At 37.3% G+C, this 19,575-nt stretch overlaps 2 protein-coding genes across 3 annotated transcripts in view; both read right to left on the bottom strand.

Moving 5' to 3' along the window:
• LOC111518303 (uncharacterized) overlaps positions 1–19,575 on the bottom strand; it is a 78,118-nt gene that overhangs the window by 41,358 nt on the left and 17,185 nt on the right. The window lies entirely within an intron of this gene.
• On the bottom strand, positions 10,241–16,421 carry LOC141480055 (uncharacterized). Of its 2 annotated transcripts, XR_012464134.1 has the most exons (3): positions 15,159–16,421; positions 10,461–15,099; positions 10,241–10,395 (listed from the first exon to the last, which is right to left on the bottom strand). XR_012464134.1 is itself a non-coding variant. In XM_074169741.1 (2 exons), exons 1-2 carry the CDS (start codon positions 15,715–15,717, stop codon positions 11,816–11,818), a joined length of 3,843 nt encoding a protein of 1,280 aa, XP_074025842.1. In that variant the 5' UTR covers positions 15,718–16,421; the 3' UTR covers positions 10,241–11,815. The 2 variants fall into 2 exon arrangements, 1 of the variants encoding a protein (XP_074025842.1); XM_074169741.1 differs by having other exon boundaries at positions 10,241–15,099.

Genomic DNA, 19,575 nt, shown 5'->3' with positions numbered 1-19,575 from the left:
CGGCATTGATCTCTTCTATTTCATAAGCACCACATGGAATTTCAATTGTCAACTTTTGGGGTATCGATGAGTTGTCATTACTGATTCTAAAACTAACTAAGTTATTAGCTTCAGTTATATTATTGATTGTATTGCACCCATAGAATCCCAAAAGTCCTAATCCATAACGACTGTTCCTATCCAATTCAATTGGTGGAAAAAAATCCGCACTCAAGACACTTGTCCCGACAGCTTGTAGCTCGAACTTTCGTGACATGACTGATGAATATTTTGAAACACATTTCAATTTATTATTGTACACAGCAACAGCACATTTGAGACAATTTACACTTTTTGGAAGGTGTTGTATTGTAATAAGTATCATTTTTATTGATACCAATATTCACATCCTCTATATTACAAATACAACACATAGATTTCCGAGGTATAGGACCGTCATTAACATCCGATTCTGAATTTTGATCGTGGTGGTGGTGCTCATAACAATATCTATGTTTCATTATATCGATGTCATCTTGCAGATGCTTAGGCAACTTTTCCCAAACATATGCAATCTCATGTGCAACACATGCAAGTATCACTTCCTTAGGCATATTTGCAAGCATCACTTTATCCATTTTTTTCAAGGTACCATATTTTGAAAACATTCTAAGTGAAAACCCCATTCCCTTGATAGCCTCCCGATCCAGTTTTGGTGTTGAATCCATTTTTATTTGGAAAATTATTTAGAGAGAAACTGCAAGCACAAGTGACCACAGAGAACTGTATTAAATTTCTGTTGTCGATCATAGTTATATTTGATTTTTACATTCGAACATTTTCGAAAGAATCGAGTCAATTCCAATGGTGGGGGTAGATCTCCAAAACTATCGAAATATGTGACTTCTTTCCCATATTTTTTATATGCCACCCAATGTGTTCCTGGTCCACTTATTCCATCTAAATTAACAATAGCTGTCTCGTTTTGTTTTGGACCTGAAGATGGTAATCTATCACGCATAAAAACACCACGAAAATGTGGAATTTTCATTTTTTGTGCATAATAACTGAGATCGAGATCAGTAAGAGGCCTCTGAGGTAGGGGTTCAATTAGTTTTTTGTTTTGTTTGTGGCTTTGTATGGTTTTAAATATAGTCCTAAACCTTTACGGTATGGTTTGAGATATATTCCACTTCCGCGTTTGCCTAATGCTACAGCCTCCATGGTTTTATTGTGACGATTGGCTTCCATTAAAGCCGCTCTGCTGGCTTTTGCCGAATTCACGGCCTTGGTAATACCAGCAGCGGCTCCCGCCAAACTTCCTAGTGCGGATAGTCCAGCAAAAATTGGTATCAATGGTAAAAGTCCACCGATCTTGGGAACAGGAATTATGCGTGGTGTGCGGATTTTCTTCTTTCCACCGGCAGCTTTAAGGTATTTACGTGCCGCCTGCAATGCCACAGTGATAGCTTTTTTGCTATTATTCGTCACAAATTGATTCCCACCAGCTTTCTTCAATACATTTCGCACTTTATGGACTATCCCAGCACCAAATGCAACTTTTTTAATTTTATTTTTCTTCGTTTGTTTCCTCTTACATTTTTTCTTATTGGTACTACAACCCATGCCCATATGTCTTTTCGCTTTCATAATGTTGGTGACAAGTAATGCAGCTGCTCTTTCCCCAATACTCGCGTCCTTCGATTTAACCCTATCCCAAGCGCTGTATTCAAGTTCTTTGTCGGCTAAATGTCTTGCTGCAAGATCGGATGGATGCTTAGAATATTGAATATCGTGTTTTTTGCATTCAATATCTAATTTATTGATTCCAGGGTCGTTACGAGCTAAACGTTGTTTCAATTTTGTACCCGGTCCACAGTATTGATAACCTCCGGGTAGATGTAATTCGAAAGGAAGTTTGTTTATTAAATCATTAACAAAACCACAACCTCTTTTAATTTTACGATCACTTTCAATACGTCCGTATCGTTTGATGGTACACATTGAAATGAATAAGCTAATAACATTTATATAGTCTCCAACCACGGCACGATGCGCATTGTAAAACAGAAAGAAAAGTTTGCTGTAGATAATCTAGATGAGAAATTTGGTTGTGGATTGAATGGACAAAGGGTATTCAGACATGGTCCACTACTTCCATCATCAGTTCGAGGACTCATTATAGGACCTTCAAATTGTGGAAAGACGAATGCAATGATATCACTATTAACACATCCACAAGGACTGAGATTTAGAAATGTGTATCTCTATTCGAAATCACTCAATCAACCTAAATATCAGTACTTGCGAAGTGTTTTGGAACCTATAAAAGGATTAGGTTTTTATACATTCAGCAATAATGCAGAAATAGTGGAACCCTCCGACGCTAAGCCTAATTCTGTTTTCATTTTCGATGATGTGATATGTGAAAAGCAAGATATTATTAGATCATATTTCTGTATGGGACGTCATAAGGATGTTGATTGTTTTTATCTAGCACAGACATATTCACGGGTACCCAAACAGTTAGTGCGTGACAATACCAATTTCATTATAATGTTCAAACAAGATGAGACGAATTTACATCACATTTATTCAGATCATGTTTCACCCGATGTAACATTCAAACAATTCCAATTGATGTGTGTTAAATGCTGGGAGGACCAATATGGATTTCTAGTCATTGATAAGGATAGAAAAATAGATGAAGGTAGATATCGCAAAGGATTCGATAGTTTTATATACCCATGATCTTGTTTTTGGAACTTATTCGATCACTGAATATTGTAGTGGTCACTTCACCAACGAATTAAGCTTTAATTCAAAAAAAGGGCATTATGAATACAAAAAAAGATCCTGAAAATAAAAACAATGAAATAAATTTGAAACGTCAACTAGTAGAGACAACAGAAGCTGTCAGGCAGAAATTCAACTCTATCAAGAATGATAATATTGAAAATCGTACGACACTTGAAAGATTGTATGAGCCCATAATGAAACCATTGAATGTTTTATCATCAAACGCTACTTCTAAATCACCAGTGTTATCACCAAATCATGGAACTGTTCAATCTACTTCAAATTATCCCATGAGTACTCCAATAGGAAGAAAACAATCTTTTGGTAGTGTATCATCTGTGAATAGTGACACGAGCACACTTCAAGACGATATGAGAACAACTCTATTCGAAACACCATCATCGTCCCACATCGATTCCTCGGATCCTGACATCTCACCTGTTATGAATGAAAGTGGTGAAGATGTTTTGATGAAACATTTGAATAATATAAAATCTAGAAATCCAGCATATGATGGAACATTTGGCGTACGTATGGATCCAATTACACAAAAGCTGAAAATGGGAAGTCTAGTGGTAAATTTCAAAGATGGAAACATTTCATTTTGGGATGCTAATAAAGTGAAAAAATATGAATGCGCAGGTAGTCCAGAATTGTATGATATGATTTTTTTGAAGAATCCACAAGATGTTGATAATGAAGAAACTCGTCAAGTATATTCCAAAATATTGAAAATAACGAATGCTCCATATAAACAATATCATCTGAAGAATGGTTTTAAAAATACAAATTCTAAAAAATTTCGTGAAGTTATCAAACCTCTATTAGACTCACGACAATATCCAATAAGAAGTAGAAGTAAAATTGGTGGAGCACTCAAACGAGTGAAAATGGAGAAAATATATAATTCTAAACCTGTGAATTATGTGTACTGGAATTCACCGAAAGAGTTAGTTGCTCGCCTACGACTATTGGTAGCTTCAAAGTCAGCCGGACATACCGGACATGATAATGAAATAATTTCAATAATTGAAGAATTACGTGAAGAAGGTATAATATATTAACATATTCACATGTAATGATCACTGTCACATCATCATTCAATGCAGTAACATTATCACCTTTTCTCTTTAATCATATTGAAATAGAATGACTAATGAAATAAGTGATGTCAAACGACAAGTTGTTAATGAATTACATAAACCTGCAAGACGTAATTTTCGTAGAAGGATAACCACCATCAAAGGTTTTGCAGATCTATGGCAAATAGATTTAGCTGAACTGCAACCTTATGCAAAAAGTAATGAAGGATACCGATATATACTTGTAGTGATAGATTGTTACTCCAAATATCTGTGGACTGTAGCAGTTAAAGATAAAACAGGTAGTACAGTAACTAATGCAATGAAACATGTACTGAAAGAAGCCAAATACTCCCCCAAACACATACAAAGCGATCAAGGGAAAGAATTTTTCAATAAAAGCTTCTCATCTCTCATGCGAGAATATAATATCAATCATTATTCAACATTTAGTACAAAGAAGGCAGCTATAGCAGAAAGAGTGATTCGTACAATAAAGGCATGGCTCTACAAGGAATTTTCGATGAGAGGTCACCACAAATGGCTTGATATTCTTCCAATTATAACTAGTAGATATAATAATAAAGTTCATCGTACAATAGGTATGGCACCCATCAATGTTGATTCAACAACAAAATTAAAATTCAAGGGTATCAATGGAATTGGAGGAAGACAAAGTAAACCCAAATTCCAATTAAATGATATTGTACGTATAAGTAAATACAAACATATTTTTGAAAAGTCTTACACTGCGAATTTTACCACGGAGCTATTCAAGATTGTTAAAATTAATAAAACCATCCCAACGACTTATAATCTTGAAGATATGAATGAACAGCCGATTAGAGGATGTTTTTACGAAGAAGAGTTATTACGAACCGAGAATCCTGACGTATATCTGATTGAGAAGGTGTTGAAGAGAAGAAAAAATAAAGTATATGTAAAGTGGTTAGGCCTTCCTAGCGAACAAAATTCTTGGATTGATGAATCAAATATGGTTTAAATGTATATAATAGTGACTTTTATGAATAAAGTAATATTAAAGTTCATTATTGTTTTCATTTCAATTATAAGTATGTGAACTGAAAAATATTGCAGCGGTAAACATTGCCCCAGCCATTCGCAATGTTCTGTGTATACCAAACCAAATTAATTGTATACTCCATTCCCGCTTATATTTTTCAACTCACGATATTGAAAACACATTATCATTCCCAAAACTAATCGCCGTCACTTTGAAATGCAGTATCCAACTCTTTTTGCCAATTATCTCTCACTGATAATGCTGTCTCATAAAGCTTAGTCGACTCCTCAAGCTCAGCCTGAGCTTGCATTCTCGAACGTTGATGGAATTGCTTATCTTTACCAATTTTTGAACGGAGTTCATCAGCATCTTTAGACATTCTAGCCAATTCAACCTTCGCTAATGCAATCTTGGCATCTAATGCTTCAAGAGTTTCATTATTAGCATTAATAGCTCGCTCACTCTTTTCAAGTTCAGCAATAGTCATCTGTGCCTTTACAAGACGGCATTTTGCTTTCCTTTTCATTTCCCCAAACCGATGGAGGGGGCTGAAAGAAGATAGCGGTTCAGCTTTCAAATCACTCTTCATTTCTTTAGGAGTACCTTTTGGCTTCCTCTTCGATCTGTCACTTTTCGTTGCGGGTTTTTTCTGTCGCACAACACTTTTGGATTCTTTCTTTTCTTTAAAGTCAGTGACAATCGATGAAGATGCCTTAGTAACCTTCCTCTTGATTGTTCTAGATTTCTTATCAACACCAAGAGGAAGGGTAGATGAAGAGTGTTTGAGTGATGATAATTGCGAAACGATCGGATTTTCAATAATAATTTGCTCATTTGGTTCTGGCACATCTGCAAAGTTAACGAAGTCGTTAATATCAAAATCATTTATCGAATCTTGACTCGATAAATGTAATACTGGAATATTTTCAAAATCAGTCTGATCGATATCAACAAGTGGTGAACCATCTTCAGCAATCAATAGCGGCATAGAGCTCATGATTATTAAGGTCTGAGGAATGATATGTGATAGCAATAGAATGTGGATAGGAAAGGTGATGATGTTACTGAGACCTCACCATTTATAGAAGAAAATAAACTAGCGCATGCGCTCTTTCATCAACTGGCACATGCGCTCTCTCACTAAACTATTCACGCATGTAACAATCTTTGTCATTTAAGAGGAAAACTTTGTGTTGCATGCATGTATTTTTAAATGTTAGAAAATAATACAAATAAATTCAAAATATATATATTTATTAATAATAGAGGACAATAACGATAATAAAAAATGAAAAATGTTAATATGTCTCTGTGGATGTGGAACGTTCTTTAACTCTATTCCTCAATAGTTGTTGCTCGTGCGTCAAACACCAACATTGAAAAAAATGGATTCTCCTATTGGGGTAGAGTTGACCAACCTTCTCACACAGATCCCAAGTACTTCTACATGCATTGCATACATGATTCCAACAATTCATGGAATATGTATCACAACGCAAACAACGTTGCAGTGGAGTTGGAACGGCAGCACAGGTACCACAAATATTTCTACAGATACCTATATTGTTAAATATTATAGGTTCGGAACACTTCAGACACTGTAACTGTTGTTGACGATAATCCGATTTTGTTCGCTTCGGTGGATGAGAAGGAGGCGATAGTTGAATCCGCAACACGCAATCACTACACATACCAGTACATGGATTGATTGAATCCTTAGGTCTACTTATTTGACAAAAGTAGCACACAATAGCCCCTGCAATCATCATTGGGTAGACACACACTTTTGGTTTTTCATTCCACTCTTTTGGAAACGGCATTTTACTAATTCGATTAGAAATATTAAGAGATGACTTACAGAAACTCTGAATGCTCTCTCCTATACCTACGATCTCTATTTATACAAATCAACATCATGTGGAAGTATAGTGGGATAACTTCTCCTACTATTCCACTCTAAACGAGTCAAGTGGGAGTCGCATCACCTCCTATATAAGTTGACTTGCAAACCTAGAGTTCATTCATTCACTCTCTACAACTGTGAGCAAACAACAACAAGATGAATTCTGCAAAAATAAATGCTGCATTAAATAGAATAGCTGCTGTTGATGAAAACAATTGGATAGACGAATCAGATGATGAGGATGTCAATGTTCCGCTAGAGGAAGTAATAGTTGAAGCAGAAGATGTTGGAGTCGATGAAGATGAGATAGACGAAGTTGAAAACGAGGCCAACCAAAGCGACGAAGATGATGACGTGATGGAGTTTGAGAGGGTCATGGATGAAGAAGGAGATGATGAAGGGATAGAAGCTGACACAACTGAAGGTGATGGTGCTATGAGGATCGGTATGCGAACACTCAATGTCAGTGAGACACTGGAAGATCCCTTGGATTTGTATTGTGCATTGGATGCATACGTATTGATCAGCACAATAGATGGAGAGAACAAAAAACTATGTTGGTGCTGCTTTCGGTTTTATTCGCATAGAAACAATAATGGAGGGTGGTATGCCCATGTCAACACCCACAACACTGTCTCAATTATGGAAATGGGACAGAATTGGTGTGAAGCTTGCGAGAGGCCACTAACAAACTTCACCCGAGTATCTACATGTATTATATGTAATAATGTCCAACCTGTGGCACAATAACCGTGGACCTACTGGTCAAAAAAAAAAACAACAGCCCTTTTCAGGGCTACATTATTCACACAAACAGTAGTTAGTTGTATTAGTATTCATAGATTATGTGACAAATGAATACTTTCACTAATAAAAGTCTAAGTTGGAAATTTGTTAGTCTTTGAATATCTATACATTATATGACAAATAAATTACTATTTGTTAGTTTTTGAATATCTATACATTATATGACAAATAAATTACTACTTTGACTGAAAAGTCGAAATTTGGAATTTGATAGTCATTGAATATCTATGCATATGATGAGTACTACTTTAAATGAAAGTTGAAGTTGGCATTTGTCAATCATTCATATGCATATAATGATGAATACTTTCACATACATATATTTCGTTTGAGATTATAATGTTAACATAATGTTAACAATGGTATGAATCTGTTTCTGTTTGAAAGTATAATGGTAGCTCTGAAAAGAGCTATTTTTTTATTGTTTCAGTCTTTAATTGTAGCCCTGAAAAGGGCTGTTATTTTTTATTAATCCATGCAATGATATGGACTAACGCTCCTCATCATCAGAAACAATAATTATGGTATCGTCATCTGAATCAGATGATATACTAATGATATCATCCTCATAGTAGTCATCTGAATCAGATGATATACTCATGATGTCGTCGTCGTCATAATCATCTGAATCAGATGATATACTAATCACATCATCCGCATTATTATCGTCAACAGCATCTATGTCGTCCTGAATACCTTGTTCCACTCGTTCTGCGAAATCATCAGGAAGATCATAGATTCGCTGCAGAAATTGAGCGAAGGTTGTACTCAAATGATCAGACGTTGAATCTATTTCATGTACTTGGATGGGTCCTGTACTCGACATTGTGGAAGAATGATATAGAACTGGGATTGTTGCTATATTTATATTGGAAGAAATGAAATGGAGGGGGTGAAATGTAGAACAGTGTTTGAGATTCGAAAACATCAAGAATGAAACTCTGAGCGATTATTAGGAGAAATTCTTAGTGATTATTATGGAAAAAAAAACTAATAAGAGGGGGAGGAAGGGAGAGGAAGGGAGGAAGACACTGCCCCAGCCTCGCAGTGCCTCGTGTACACCAACCAAAAAGTGTGTACTCCGTGGAAGGAAAGGAAAGGAAATGATGGACGAGTAGATGATTATATGTCATCATCGGAATTGAGGACATCATCATCGATCAGGATTGGGGATGGCGGAGGACTATCCTCGATGAGGATAGGGGATGGTGGAGGACGTCTAACGTCAAGCTCGTCATCAGCATCATCGCCAGAGTCGTCGTCGTCATCATCGTCGTCGTCGCTGCTCATTGGGACAATGTCATCATAAGCAGGGTCCCACCATCCGTCAGGATCTGGATATTCCGAATCGTCCAAGTGTCCTTCGTCACTGCCAGTGACATGTTGAACTTGCATCCTGATGTCGTGATCCTGGTATTCATATGGCGGACTGTGGGGTTCCGTGGTGGAAGAGACTACCTGTACCTGGCTGTTATCCCAGTAATTGAAGTTGTACCCCTGATCCGGGCAGCTATAGGGTTCGGAGGTTGAATCGGGTTCCATCTCGATGCTAGCTGATCAACTGAATGTTTCATCAGATGATTTCTACTTTTATACTTTCGAGAGGGAGTGGGAGAGGAGTGGGACATTGAGTAGGGGTAAATTGCAGTGAGACATAAGACATATTCAATGAGTAGGGGTAAATTGCAAAGTGACATAAGACATATTCAATGAAAGAGATACTTGAATGGATAAAATACAAATGAAATATACTTGTCGATTTCACTATGAAACATGTCTATTTTTTTATTTTTTAAATTTTCTTCACATGGAATTATTTACAAGTGATTAGAGAACACAAAAATTGATGTGAGGTATTTGTCTAGAAGAACTTGGAATTGAAATAAAAAAATAATAATAATAATAAGAGGAAGTGAAGAAAAATGCTCCAACCATCGCATTGTTCAATGTGTACCAAACCAAAAAACAGTGTACACCCTTTATTTCACTTCCTTTTCCTTTATTCAATATAAACTTAACAAATATAAACTTAAAACTACCATAATTAAATATTCCTAACTAACCTAAAACTAATCTTATATTTATACTTAATCTACAAAAAAGGGTCCATAGCTGTCCATAACCTTTTGTGTAGCTCTATCGAAGAGGTTGCCGCTTCACACCTTTCCTCCAGAGATGCAATGTCACGATCTAGTTCGGCCATTTCTTTCTCTAATTCCCTACGTCGCTTAACCTTTTCACCCTTTAGGCGGTTCATGTTAGTCAACGCGGCCTCACTAGATCGGGCAGCATGTTCTATTTCTTTGCATCTCTGTAGAAAAGTATTCATCTTTTCACTCACCTCTCCGATAGGCTGTCGCACTTGTGGCACCAACACCTCAGGATCCGCCGGTGTCGCTGGCAGCGGTGGTAGTCGCACCACCAACGGGGACAATATCACCAACTCCGGGGAAGGAATCCTCGGAGTTTCCACTGCTGCTGGTGCTGCTGCTGGTGTGGAGGCCCTCTTACGAGAGGTCGAAAAACTACCTGCATAAGGATTAGTCCTATTGCAAGTAGCTCGGTACTTTGAAATAGGACCAACCCTTGCTGCAGGTCGTTGGCAAACCTTCTTCACAGCCCTGACTTCCTCCTCCTCCTCGAATAAGTCAGGGCTAGAAGATCTACACCTAACTCGCGAACGCGAAGTGGTTGCCTGGTCACCCGTCACCGCTCTCGAAGATGCTGCCTCCTCCTGGTCAGCGGACACCGGCAGAATAGACGCCACAGCATTATTCACCTCCTGTGTATTGGTTGCCATTCTGAAAAAGAAGAAATAATACAAAGTTAGTTGATATAAAAAAAATAACATTCTTAATTTACTTACTCAAATGTCAAGTTAGTCGTCGGAAGCTACTGCCTTGAAGTGGAGTGGACTGCTCTCGATGAGATGACTTCTCGAACTGAATGTTGTGGAGTGCTCTCCGGAGGGTATCGACTTCGATGCGTGAGTGGTGGGAAAATGGTGGGAGCGCACATGCGCGTTGAGGGTAGGGGTGTACATGCGCAAATGTTGGGAGTCGGGGGGGGCGGGGCTTCGGGGAGGGGAGGGGCGGGGCTTCGGAAAGGGGGCGGGGCTTCGAGAAGGGGCAAAAAACGCGCCCCGGATGCAAGTGGTGGATGTTGAGCGCCCCAGGCCGCGAAGCGGCCTGCTGAGCGATCGCTTCATGATCGCGAAGCGATCGCTTCGCGATCGCCTATTAACCTAACGTAAGTATGCAGCTAACCTAACGTAACTGTTAACCTAACCTAACGAGGGAATACTAACCTAACACCTAACCTAACGTAACTATGCAGCTAACCTAACGTAACTATTAACCTAACCTAACGAGGGAATACATTCACCATGTTGGTTCCATTAATACATCATCAGTTGGTTTTGGTTTTGGTTGTATTATTCTATGATTTGGATTAATGTTCAGTCCTGGATATCCCAGTCCACCTGATGATGATGGCCTGACTTTATAGTTTCTCTCCAAAACTTCTTTATGGTTTTTCTCCAATACTTCAACTCTCTGTTCCAGTACATCATACTTTTTCATTGTAGTCCCTGTTATGTTTGACATAGCATCAAATTTTTTATTTGTAGACGCTGTTATGTCAGACATTTTTATGTCTACATCACTTGTAAGTTTGTCAAATTTACGAGTGAAAGTTATCCGAGCCTCTGCAATTTTATCGTCAAATGCTTGACGGGCATCGCGAGCAATATTGCCTATTGTGGATTGTATTGCAGCTTGTAGGGCTAGAAGTATAACCTCCTTTGTTCCGTTAATTTCCCCCTCAAGGTATGATACAGTTACACAATCACTCTTGTCAATTGGTTCGCTTGTATTTTTCAATATTTTTCTTTGCATGTCATAATGACCATCTTTTGTTAATTTAAATCCATTGCCGGGTGGACCTCGGATGACATTACCACCCCATTTTTTTTTTCTGCCAAATTTATCGATTGTTTTAGACATTGTGCACCCACGATGATTCTTTTCAAACTGATATTCCTTTCTTTTACATTATACTATATATTGCAGTAATCGATTAGGGAAATAGAAATAATACAAATAAAATTTCAATCATTTTATATTCATTACAGTAATACATATACATACATACATATTACATTAATATCACAATACTTCTGTCATATTGAATTTTCCGGTTTTGAAGATATTGAATGATACTTCAATCATTGATCTCGGCAGATAATAAATTAATCAATTGATCCAATGGAGTCTCCTGAGATTGTGATTGTTGAATAATATTACTTATCCAACGAATGTTCTCATTTGGATCGTTTTCATAAAATTCAATATCATTATGACCCCAAGGAAGAGTGTGGGTAGTATTCGGAATGATAAATCGTTTATCGTCGTGGTATGATAATGCAACTTTATTTTTCAATTCAGTATACATATCATGCAACACGCTTCTAAATGAATTCATCTTTCTGAATATCATACCACCTTGTTCGACGATTTTTTGATAATCTTCGCATGTCAATTCATTCTTTATTACCGATCGTTTAACCCCTTTGGCTTTCTTAAATTCACCATCAACAGATTTCACATAATATGCTTTAGCACCTGTACCATAAAAACTCATGATTGGATCATTTGGAAATTCATCTTTGAAGTTACCCAAGACTGAACTTGTTACTGGAATATTGAATTGGTTAACTATACTGTAATTGGATGTATCAAATCTACTTATGTTAGTTTTTATGAATTCATAAAAATTTTCTGTGTTTACTTTAAGAATGAGCGAGTCGGTATCTGTGTAAAGTAAAGAGACATTTTCATCAAAGTGTTGTTTGATGCATCCATAGAAAAAGTCATACATGACTGTTTTAGATAATTCTAATATGGAAAATCCCAAATATAATGGTTTATCGTAATGAACCTTCACTCTACCCAATTGAATGGCAACGAAATTATCAGTGAAAATTGAACAATTTTTGAAATTTGGTTTGGCTATGAGAGTGCTGGCACCTATATTTTTCTTTATATTTTCCCAATGTGTAACGAGTCTAACATCAATTCGATTATCTACATTCTCCATTGTCTTTCCATACACCGCATTATTCATTAGTTTATAGAAATCTTTAACAGATTTGTTGTTAGACCTATTACGCATTTCAGTATTAAGATCTATATAGGGTTTCATCCAGCATGATTGTTTGAATTTCAATACTCTATGTGTATTCATTACAATCAATCCATTTTTGACAGCTTGCTGTAGATTCCTATAATGAACAATATATTTTCTTTTATCATTCAAATTTGGAATTAATTTGGGAATTTTCGATTGTGTACGAGGTGGTATTATTTTTTCGACTAAAAATGGAAGGTCAGAATGTTTATCATGCAACTCTTGTGGATAATGAATGTCCACTTCAAATACATACCCATACGGACTATCAGTACTCACATCCATCACATCGAGATTAAGAATTTCATTTGGTGTCAACCATGTAAATTCACTTGTTGGTAGAGGTTGTGACATACTGTGACCGTATAGATTTGTTGCATCTAAATATGTAATGAATGTGGAAGGTTCATTGGGATTATAATTGGGTAAAAATCTATTATTTGCTATATGTTTCCTCTCGCTACATTGACTAATTCCACCTCGTATACCTTTTTGAAAAAAGTGAATCATATCAATGTCAGTTAGTAATTCCAATTCAACATTAGTGAACTTCAACATGGCATCCCATGATAATCCAGGTGCAGTATAATATTGTGCCGGATCTAAGTTATATATCTCTAAACTTGTGGTGCGGAAGTTTTCAAAAATATCACATAGTAGTAATACATCCGACTTCAAATACAAATCAGAGTATTCCCCCAAATTCTGACACTCGAATAAATTCCAAACATTTCTAGCCCTATCATAATCAGTTTCCGATATATGTTCACAATTGAGTGTGTCATAAAACTGATTTTTTGTCGGAAGTAATGGATAATTCAATTTGTCAATGTCATCAACAAAACTATATGGAAATACACCTTTCTGTCTCATCAAATTGAATTTCTCAATTTGTGGGAAATGTTTGTGCATCTCCAAATATTGATCGGAGGTCAAGTTTGCACCCAACTTCTCCAACGAATTAGTCATAAATTTATAACTATCGATAAATCTCATTTTGAGATAATTCTTCCTAACCACACCATCTTTATCGGTATAGCTGTGTGTGAAGAGATGCTTCGTGAAAGATATATATTTCTCTTTAGTTTGCGGGATAACATCAACTTTCTCTTTATTCCTATACAATTCTTTTATGAATAAATGACAATCATAACCACTTAAATTATGAAAAATGATAGGTATGAAGTTTGGTATTTTGAAATTTAAATTACATTTCGAGTGAGCGGCATGTGATCTTTTCTTTCCTGTGACATGACAATGATCTCTTACTTTGACTTCACCATCAGTAAATGCTTTATTACATATACCACAAGTTCTGGCTGCAGCAAACTGTTCTTCTTCTTCGTCAGTTTGTGTATCCATCGGTTTAGGGTTTCTGAGATGATTTTCATGTATCTCTTTCAAATCATCTTCAATGCTACTCACAAATTTCTGAGCTGCATCTACACCCCTATATGTAACAAATTTTGACAAATCATCATTATATGAACACTTTATCAAATAAGCAAATGAATATGGGGCATGTTTGAATGTTTTAATCGTGTATGAACTTTCAGGATTTGGCTCATTCACATGAATCGGTTTAAGCACTGATTCAAAATCAGCATACACTACAAATGGCACCCTCATTTGCCTCTCAAAGTTTTCAAACATTAGTTTATTTTCCGCAACCATTCTACCATATTTATTGATCTTTAAATTAGTAGTTGGTGTTGTGGTACTAATGTGATTACAATCATACATATTATGACGTAAAAGCAATCTCTCATCAGAAAAATATATCAAACATCCGTCACAAAAATATTTTTTCTGTCTATGAGCTGATAGTTGATTAGAAACTAATCTTGAAAGATCTTTGATCCAACAATAGTGACCATTACCGGAGTCATCAGTTATAAACAACAAATTGACATATCTCCGGAGTCTTCTCTGTGAGTATCGCAATGGACCAATCACTTCATACTTCATTTTACCCTTCTCAAATGTACTCTCTAAACCGTAAACATTAATTGAAATATCATTCCTATCTTCGAATATTTCGATACTCTTATTATTAACTTTAACCGGAAAATCCATACCTGTGACATCTAAAACAGTGGAAAAATGTGGATATGACGTAAGTTCGGACACTCGACTATCTGCAGGATATAATGCTGATGTTATAGCCCAAGCAAAACAATATTGATCTTCATTACGAACATTCACAACAGCTTTCTTCCATTGAATACATTGAGGCAGCTTCACATATGAACGTCCTTCCAGTGGACTGTATTTATTAATGTTGACCTCGAGAAACAATATTTTTTCACAAGTCCAACCTGAATTATTAAAAAAAAATTACTATTCAATCTTATTGAAATTTTTAAAAAATAAATACCTGAGTCACGATCCTGGAACTCAGTCGTTTGAGCCACAATTACATCACGGAATCCATCAAAAACAGCATTCAAATCTGAAGATTGGTCCACTATTTTATTTTGGGAATTAAATGACTTCGTGTCCCTCGAATCATCAGTCTGAAGAATATAATTCCCAAAAACTTCCATATTCACCTTGATGCTTTTATGGATCCTGATGGCTGATTCCAGTAATTCAATGACCTTCTGCCTAATCTTATTGAAAAATGACATGTAGTCACTGGTTACAATCGAACTCTCCACCCTGTATGTAGCAATGCGGCAATTGAATGCATTCGTTATAATTTGAACACCGTCAGACAATTGAACACATGCATTATTTTTATGACTCATGGTTCTTCGGTGAGAATTCACTTGGGTCATAGGAATTGTCACATTACAACAATTGCACGTATACATAGGTGTTGCATTATCCACTCTCACCCGTTTCACTGCAGGCCCTCCTTGGCAACTCTGGAGCTGATGCCGACGAAGATTATCACTACGAGTGAAAGATTTACCACAGTCACAGGAATACATTTTATATAATAGTTCTCACTAACTCACTTGATGTAAACTGACATAGCCAACACTCGTACGCTTCTTAAATACACTCTGATAGGACCCGTCAAGACGTCATAGCCAACCCCACTTCTCAACTACATGCGCCAAGATTACCTCCCAACTGAATGCGATAACAGATGTCGATATACGAGCAAGCAGTGGTCGTTGCGGTCTCGGAGAGGGTAGACGCTAGGCAAACGGTCCTCGGCTGCCGTTGTGTCACCATCGATAGCGGGGCTAGAGCGAACCTTCATCGCTTCGGGAGAGGTGAGGGCAGACCGATGAATACGCATTACTCTGCCACACGTCGTGGAGTGAACATGTCGCTCTCTATCCGTTGAACGGTTATTGCTGTGACGTCACTCCACTACTAACTTGGTGCCCTAACACCGATGGAGCATTTATTACTTGGAGGATCTTCGAAGTATGCAGACGTATGTTTGTACATAGACAAACAAGCACATGATGAAACCCTGTACCGTGCATTCTCCTACACACACACATAAACACACAAAATCTCATATGAAAAAAAAATCTGAACGATCCATGCACCAGACACTTCAAGGTCACAACGCCTTGACTTCACTGCACAACAAAAAAACTTCACCAAACAACAACCAATAAAAAAAGCAATTAATACGTCATAGTGGTGGGGGGAGGCCGAGAATCAGCTGTAAACAACTACTGCACTGGTCAACAGCAAAGGTCCGATCCTGCTCCACCACAACCCCCATCCGTGCATTTCACAAATCACCGTCCAAATTAAACAATTTGAGCATCGAAGTTCTGTCTCACCCGCCCTATACTTCCCAGACCTTTCGCCAACCGACTATTATGTTTTCAAGCACTTCGAAAACCATTTCACTGGTAGAACCTTCACCAATCGAAACCAGACAAAAACGGCCTTCGTCGACTTCATCGAATCCCGAGCAAACATTTTCATGCTGATGGAATTAATCGACTTCTGTTACGTTGGCAGAAGTGCACTGATTCAAATGGTGCTTATTTCGAATAAATTGAAGCAACCTAATATATTGAGAATAGAATTCTGCTGAGAAATGCTTGTATCAGAAACTACTCAAATGTAATCACAATTAACCACATAGATGAAACTATCATTATCCAATTAATTTTCATAGTTGTAATCGGTCTCTGACTGTATACTTAGTTATTTCGATGCTAATAACTTTTTTGGAAAATCGGAAGGCCTAATTGTCTAAAGTAATAGCGAATACCGATAATTTTTGCTATTTTCAAGATGTTATTCGGGAAATTGAATAATTTACAGGAACAAATAATGTGATTAGCGGAATATGACTAAGATAACTTTCCTCGTATGCAGTAATCGGTTATTTCTGTGTATCTAGAATTCAGAGAAAATTTCTATCTTATACATATTCTTAGAATGTTTGGGAAAATCTGTGATCATGTTTGAATAATAATAGGTACGTTGATATCGAAAAAATCTGAAGTGTACCGTGTAAGTGACTAGAAGGATGGAAATGTTATGACATCTCACTTCACAAAGAGAGTTTGGAGTTTGAAGGTGGTTGACAATGTTTCGTAGTGCATTTCATCAGTTCGGACTTCCATTGTCTAATATAATATAAATTGATTTGAAATTCCTGAAATAATCTGTAAAACATTAAAAAAGATTAGCCATTCTTAGACGTATTGATGAAGAGGACCGTCACTAAATGAGAAACATCTTTATATCGAAAACCCACTCACATGGGACAGTACCTGAACCAGGAATCCAACCACTATCAATCGACTAAGAGAGGAATCATTGAGACTCTACTAGACCGTGCTTTCGGGCTCTGTATTACAAAGGAAGGTTTCGACAAGGAACTAGGCATCATCGAAAATGACCTTCAACGGAATGGTTACTCCAAAGTGATGGTGGAATAGACTTCGGCTAGAAGACAGCAAGAGCCTCACAAGGAAGAGAAGCCGCCAAAACCAGTACTTGTACTTCCCCACATCAGAGGATTGTCGGAAAGGATAAGAAGAATTGGGTCCAAGATCTAGGAACACTGTCCGTAGCAGCCTCACGAAAACCAGGCCATCAAACGCGGACTGCGATTCCAAGAATTGCATTTACCGGATACCCTGCGAGTGAAACTAAGAGACCATTGAAAGTTCGCATTGCCAAGCACAAGAAACACATACAGCGAGGAGAAACCAGCAAATCCGGAATAGCAGAGCATGTTTGGACTCATCATTGGTCGGTCGGTAGCCAAGCGGTTCGGTGTGGGTGCTTTGTTCACTCACTCGAATTGACTGCCGTGTTGGTCGGTGGTTCAAGCCCTAGTCTGAACGATCGATCTTCACTTGCCATCGTCCAACCCGTGTTAGGAATCACACGTTAAAAGTTTCGACTTCTGAGGGTTGTCGTTCGTAGGGGTGCGATAGCTGGTTAACGGAAAAACAGATTTTAAACAGATCAACATATCAACATAACATCAAGTGGGCTCAAGCTGAAATCATCCATAAAGAGGAACACTGGTTTAAGAGAAAATTCAAAGAAGCCGCGTATATGTTGTCCAACAACGCATTTAGTCAAGTTAGCGTAGAGATACGTAGCATATGGAAACCTCTAATCAAGCGGCACACGACCAACTCCCGCCAAACGGTCAGCTCCCGCTAAAAGCGATGAAGCGGAGAGAGGGGATATGTGAAAGCACCCGAATGACCTATAACTAATCAGATTTCGAAGGAATAAGTCCAGTTATCACCCCAAGACGATTGTGGATACTAACAATCGAAACGTCGTGAAATAACTTGGTTTGGAATCTTTTAATTTTCAATTTCTTGTTAATAATATTATTTTTTAATTTTCAGCTCCTGTTATTATTTAATTTTTTTGGTTGTGGCTTGTATGTTATTTCTTATGTAATTTCAGTTTTTTTGCTCATTAAAATTGTTATTTTTCAGCTAATCTGTTTTAATTTTTTACAGATTCTTTCAGGGATTTCAAATAAATTTATATTATAGTAGACAATGGAAGTCCGAACTGATGGAATGCAGGGTTTGGAGTGTATATATGACAGAATGTGCCATCATTGTGGTCGCTAAAAGATTCAATCCACGAATATCAATGATAAACGATGCTCCCCAAGGCGGTCCGCTGCTAAGCCAAGCTTCCACTGACAGCGCTGTTTTGACCAACCATATGTCTCATCGATGGTGCTTGACTGAATCAGGTTTACAGAGTTTGGCAGAGCCGCACTCTTACCATCTGACCTGCAAGATTACTCTCCATATAAACTAATCGGCTTCGTTGAGAAGCTGGGTTCATTTGGTCGAGTTTGAATATGTGTGAGCCACAATAAACTCTTGCGGGTTGCGGTGGAGGATCGAATTGACCTAGTCACTTTTCGACTTGACCTGTTTTCCTCCTCAACAGTTTCTGAAATTTCAGAGTCTCGCACCCTTCATTGAACTATTTCAGCAACATTTTTCATCGTACTGAAAATAATCCTGCACTCAGCGGTAACAGAATGCTATTCAATTTTACATATTTTACACCAAAAACTCGAACGAAATCGTCATTTTTACATTTGTATACACATTCATGCTGCCCGCTATAAAAAATCAGGTGATTCCCATTCATTAGTTCCAATAGTCCACTGTATAATTTATTTGCCTGACAGCCAACTAGATATACATATCTACGTCCGTTTCGTTAGATTAGCATATTCGCGATAACTACAGCAATTTATTCAAACGATTCGTTTTTAACAATAATTTTTGAAATCATTGTTTATGTTCAATCATTGTCAAATTGCTGTTCATGTTATAAAACGAAGTCATATAAATTTTTCGCTACGA

This window comes from Leptinotarsa decemlineata, unplaced genomic scaffold (assembly GCF_025532065.1).
Source record: "Leptinotarsa decemlineata unplaced genomic scaffold, Ldec_3_MD MMD2_P_RNA_scaffold_6, whole genome shotgun sequence".
Lineage (NCBI taxonomy): Eukaryota > Metazoa > Arthropoda > Insecta > Coleoptera > Chrysomelidae > Leptinotarsa > Leptinotarsa decemlineata.
The sequence above is the reverse complement of the archived record's forward strand: the minus strand, read 5'-3'. Positions and strand labels throughout refer to the sequence as shown.

Excerpts from the sequence above, each read along its gene's own strand:
- LOC141480055 (XM_074169741.1), bottom strand. The coding sequence starts at position 15,717 with ATGTATTCCTGTGACTGTGGTAAATCTTTCACTCGTAGTGATAATCTT. Across the intron at positions 15,100-15,158 it reads GTTCCAGGATCGTGACTCAG|GTTGGACTTGTGAAAAAATA; the intron begins GTATTTATTTTT and ends TTAATAATTCAG.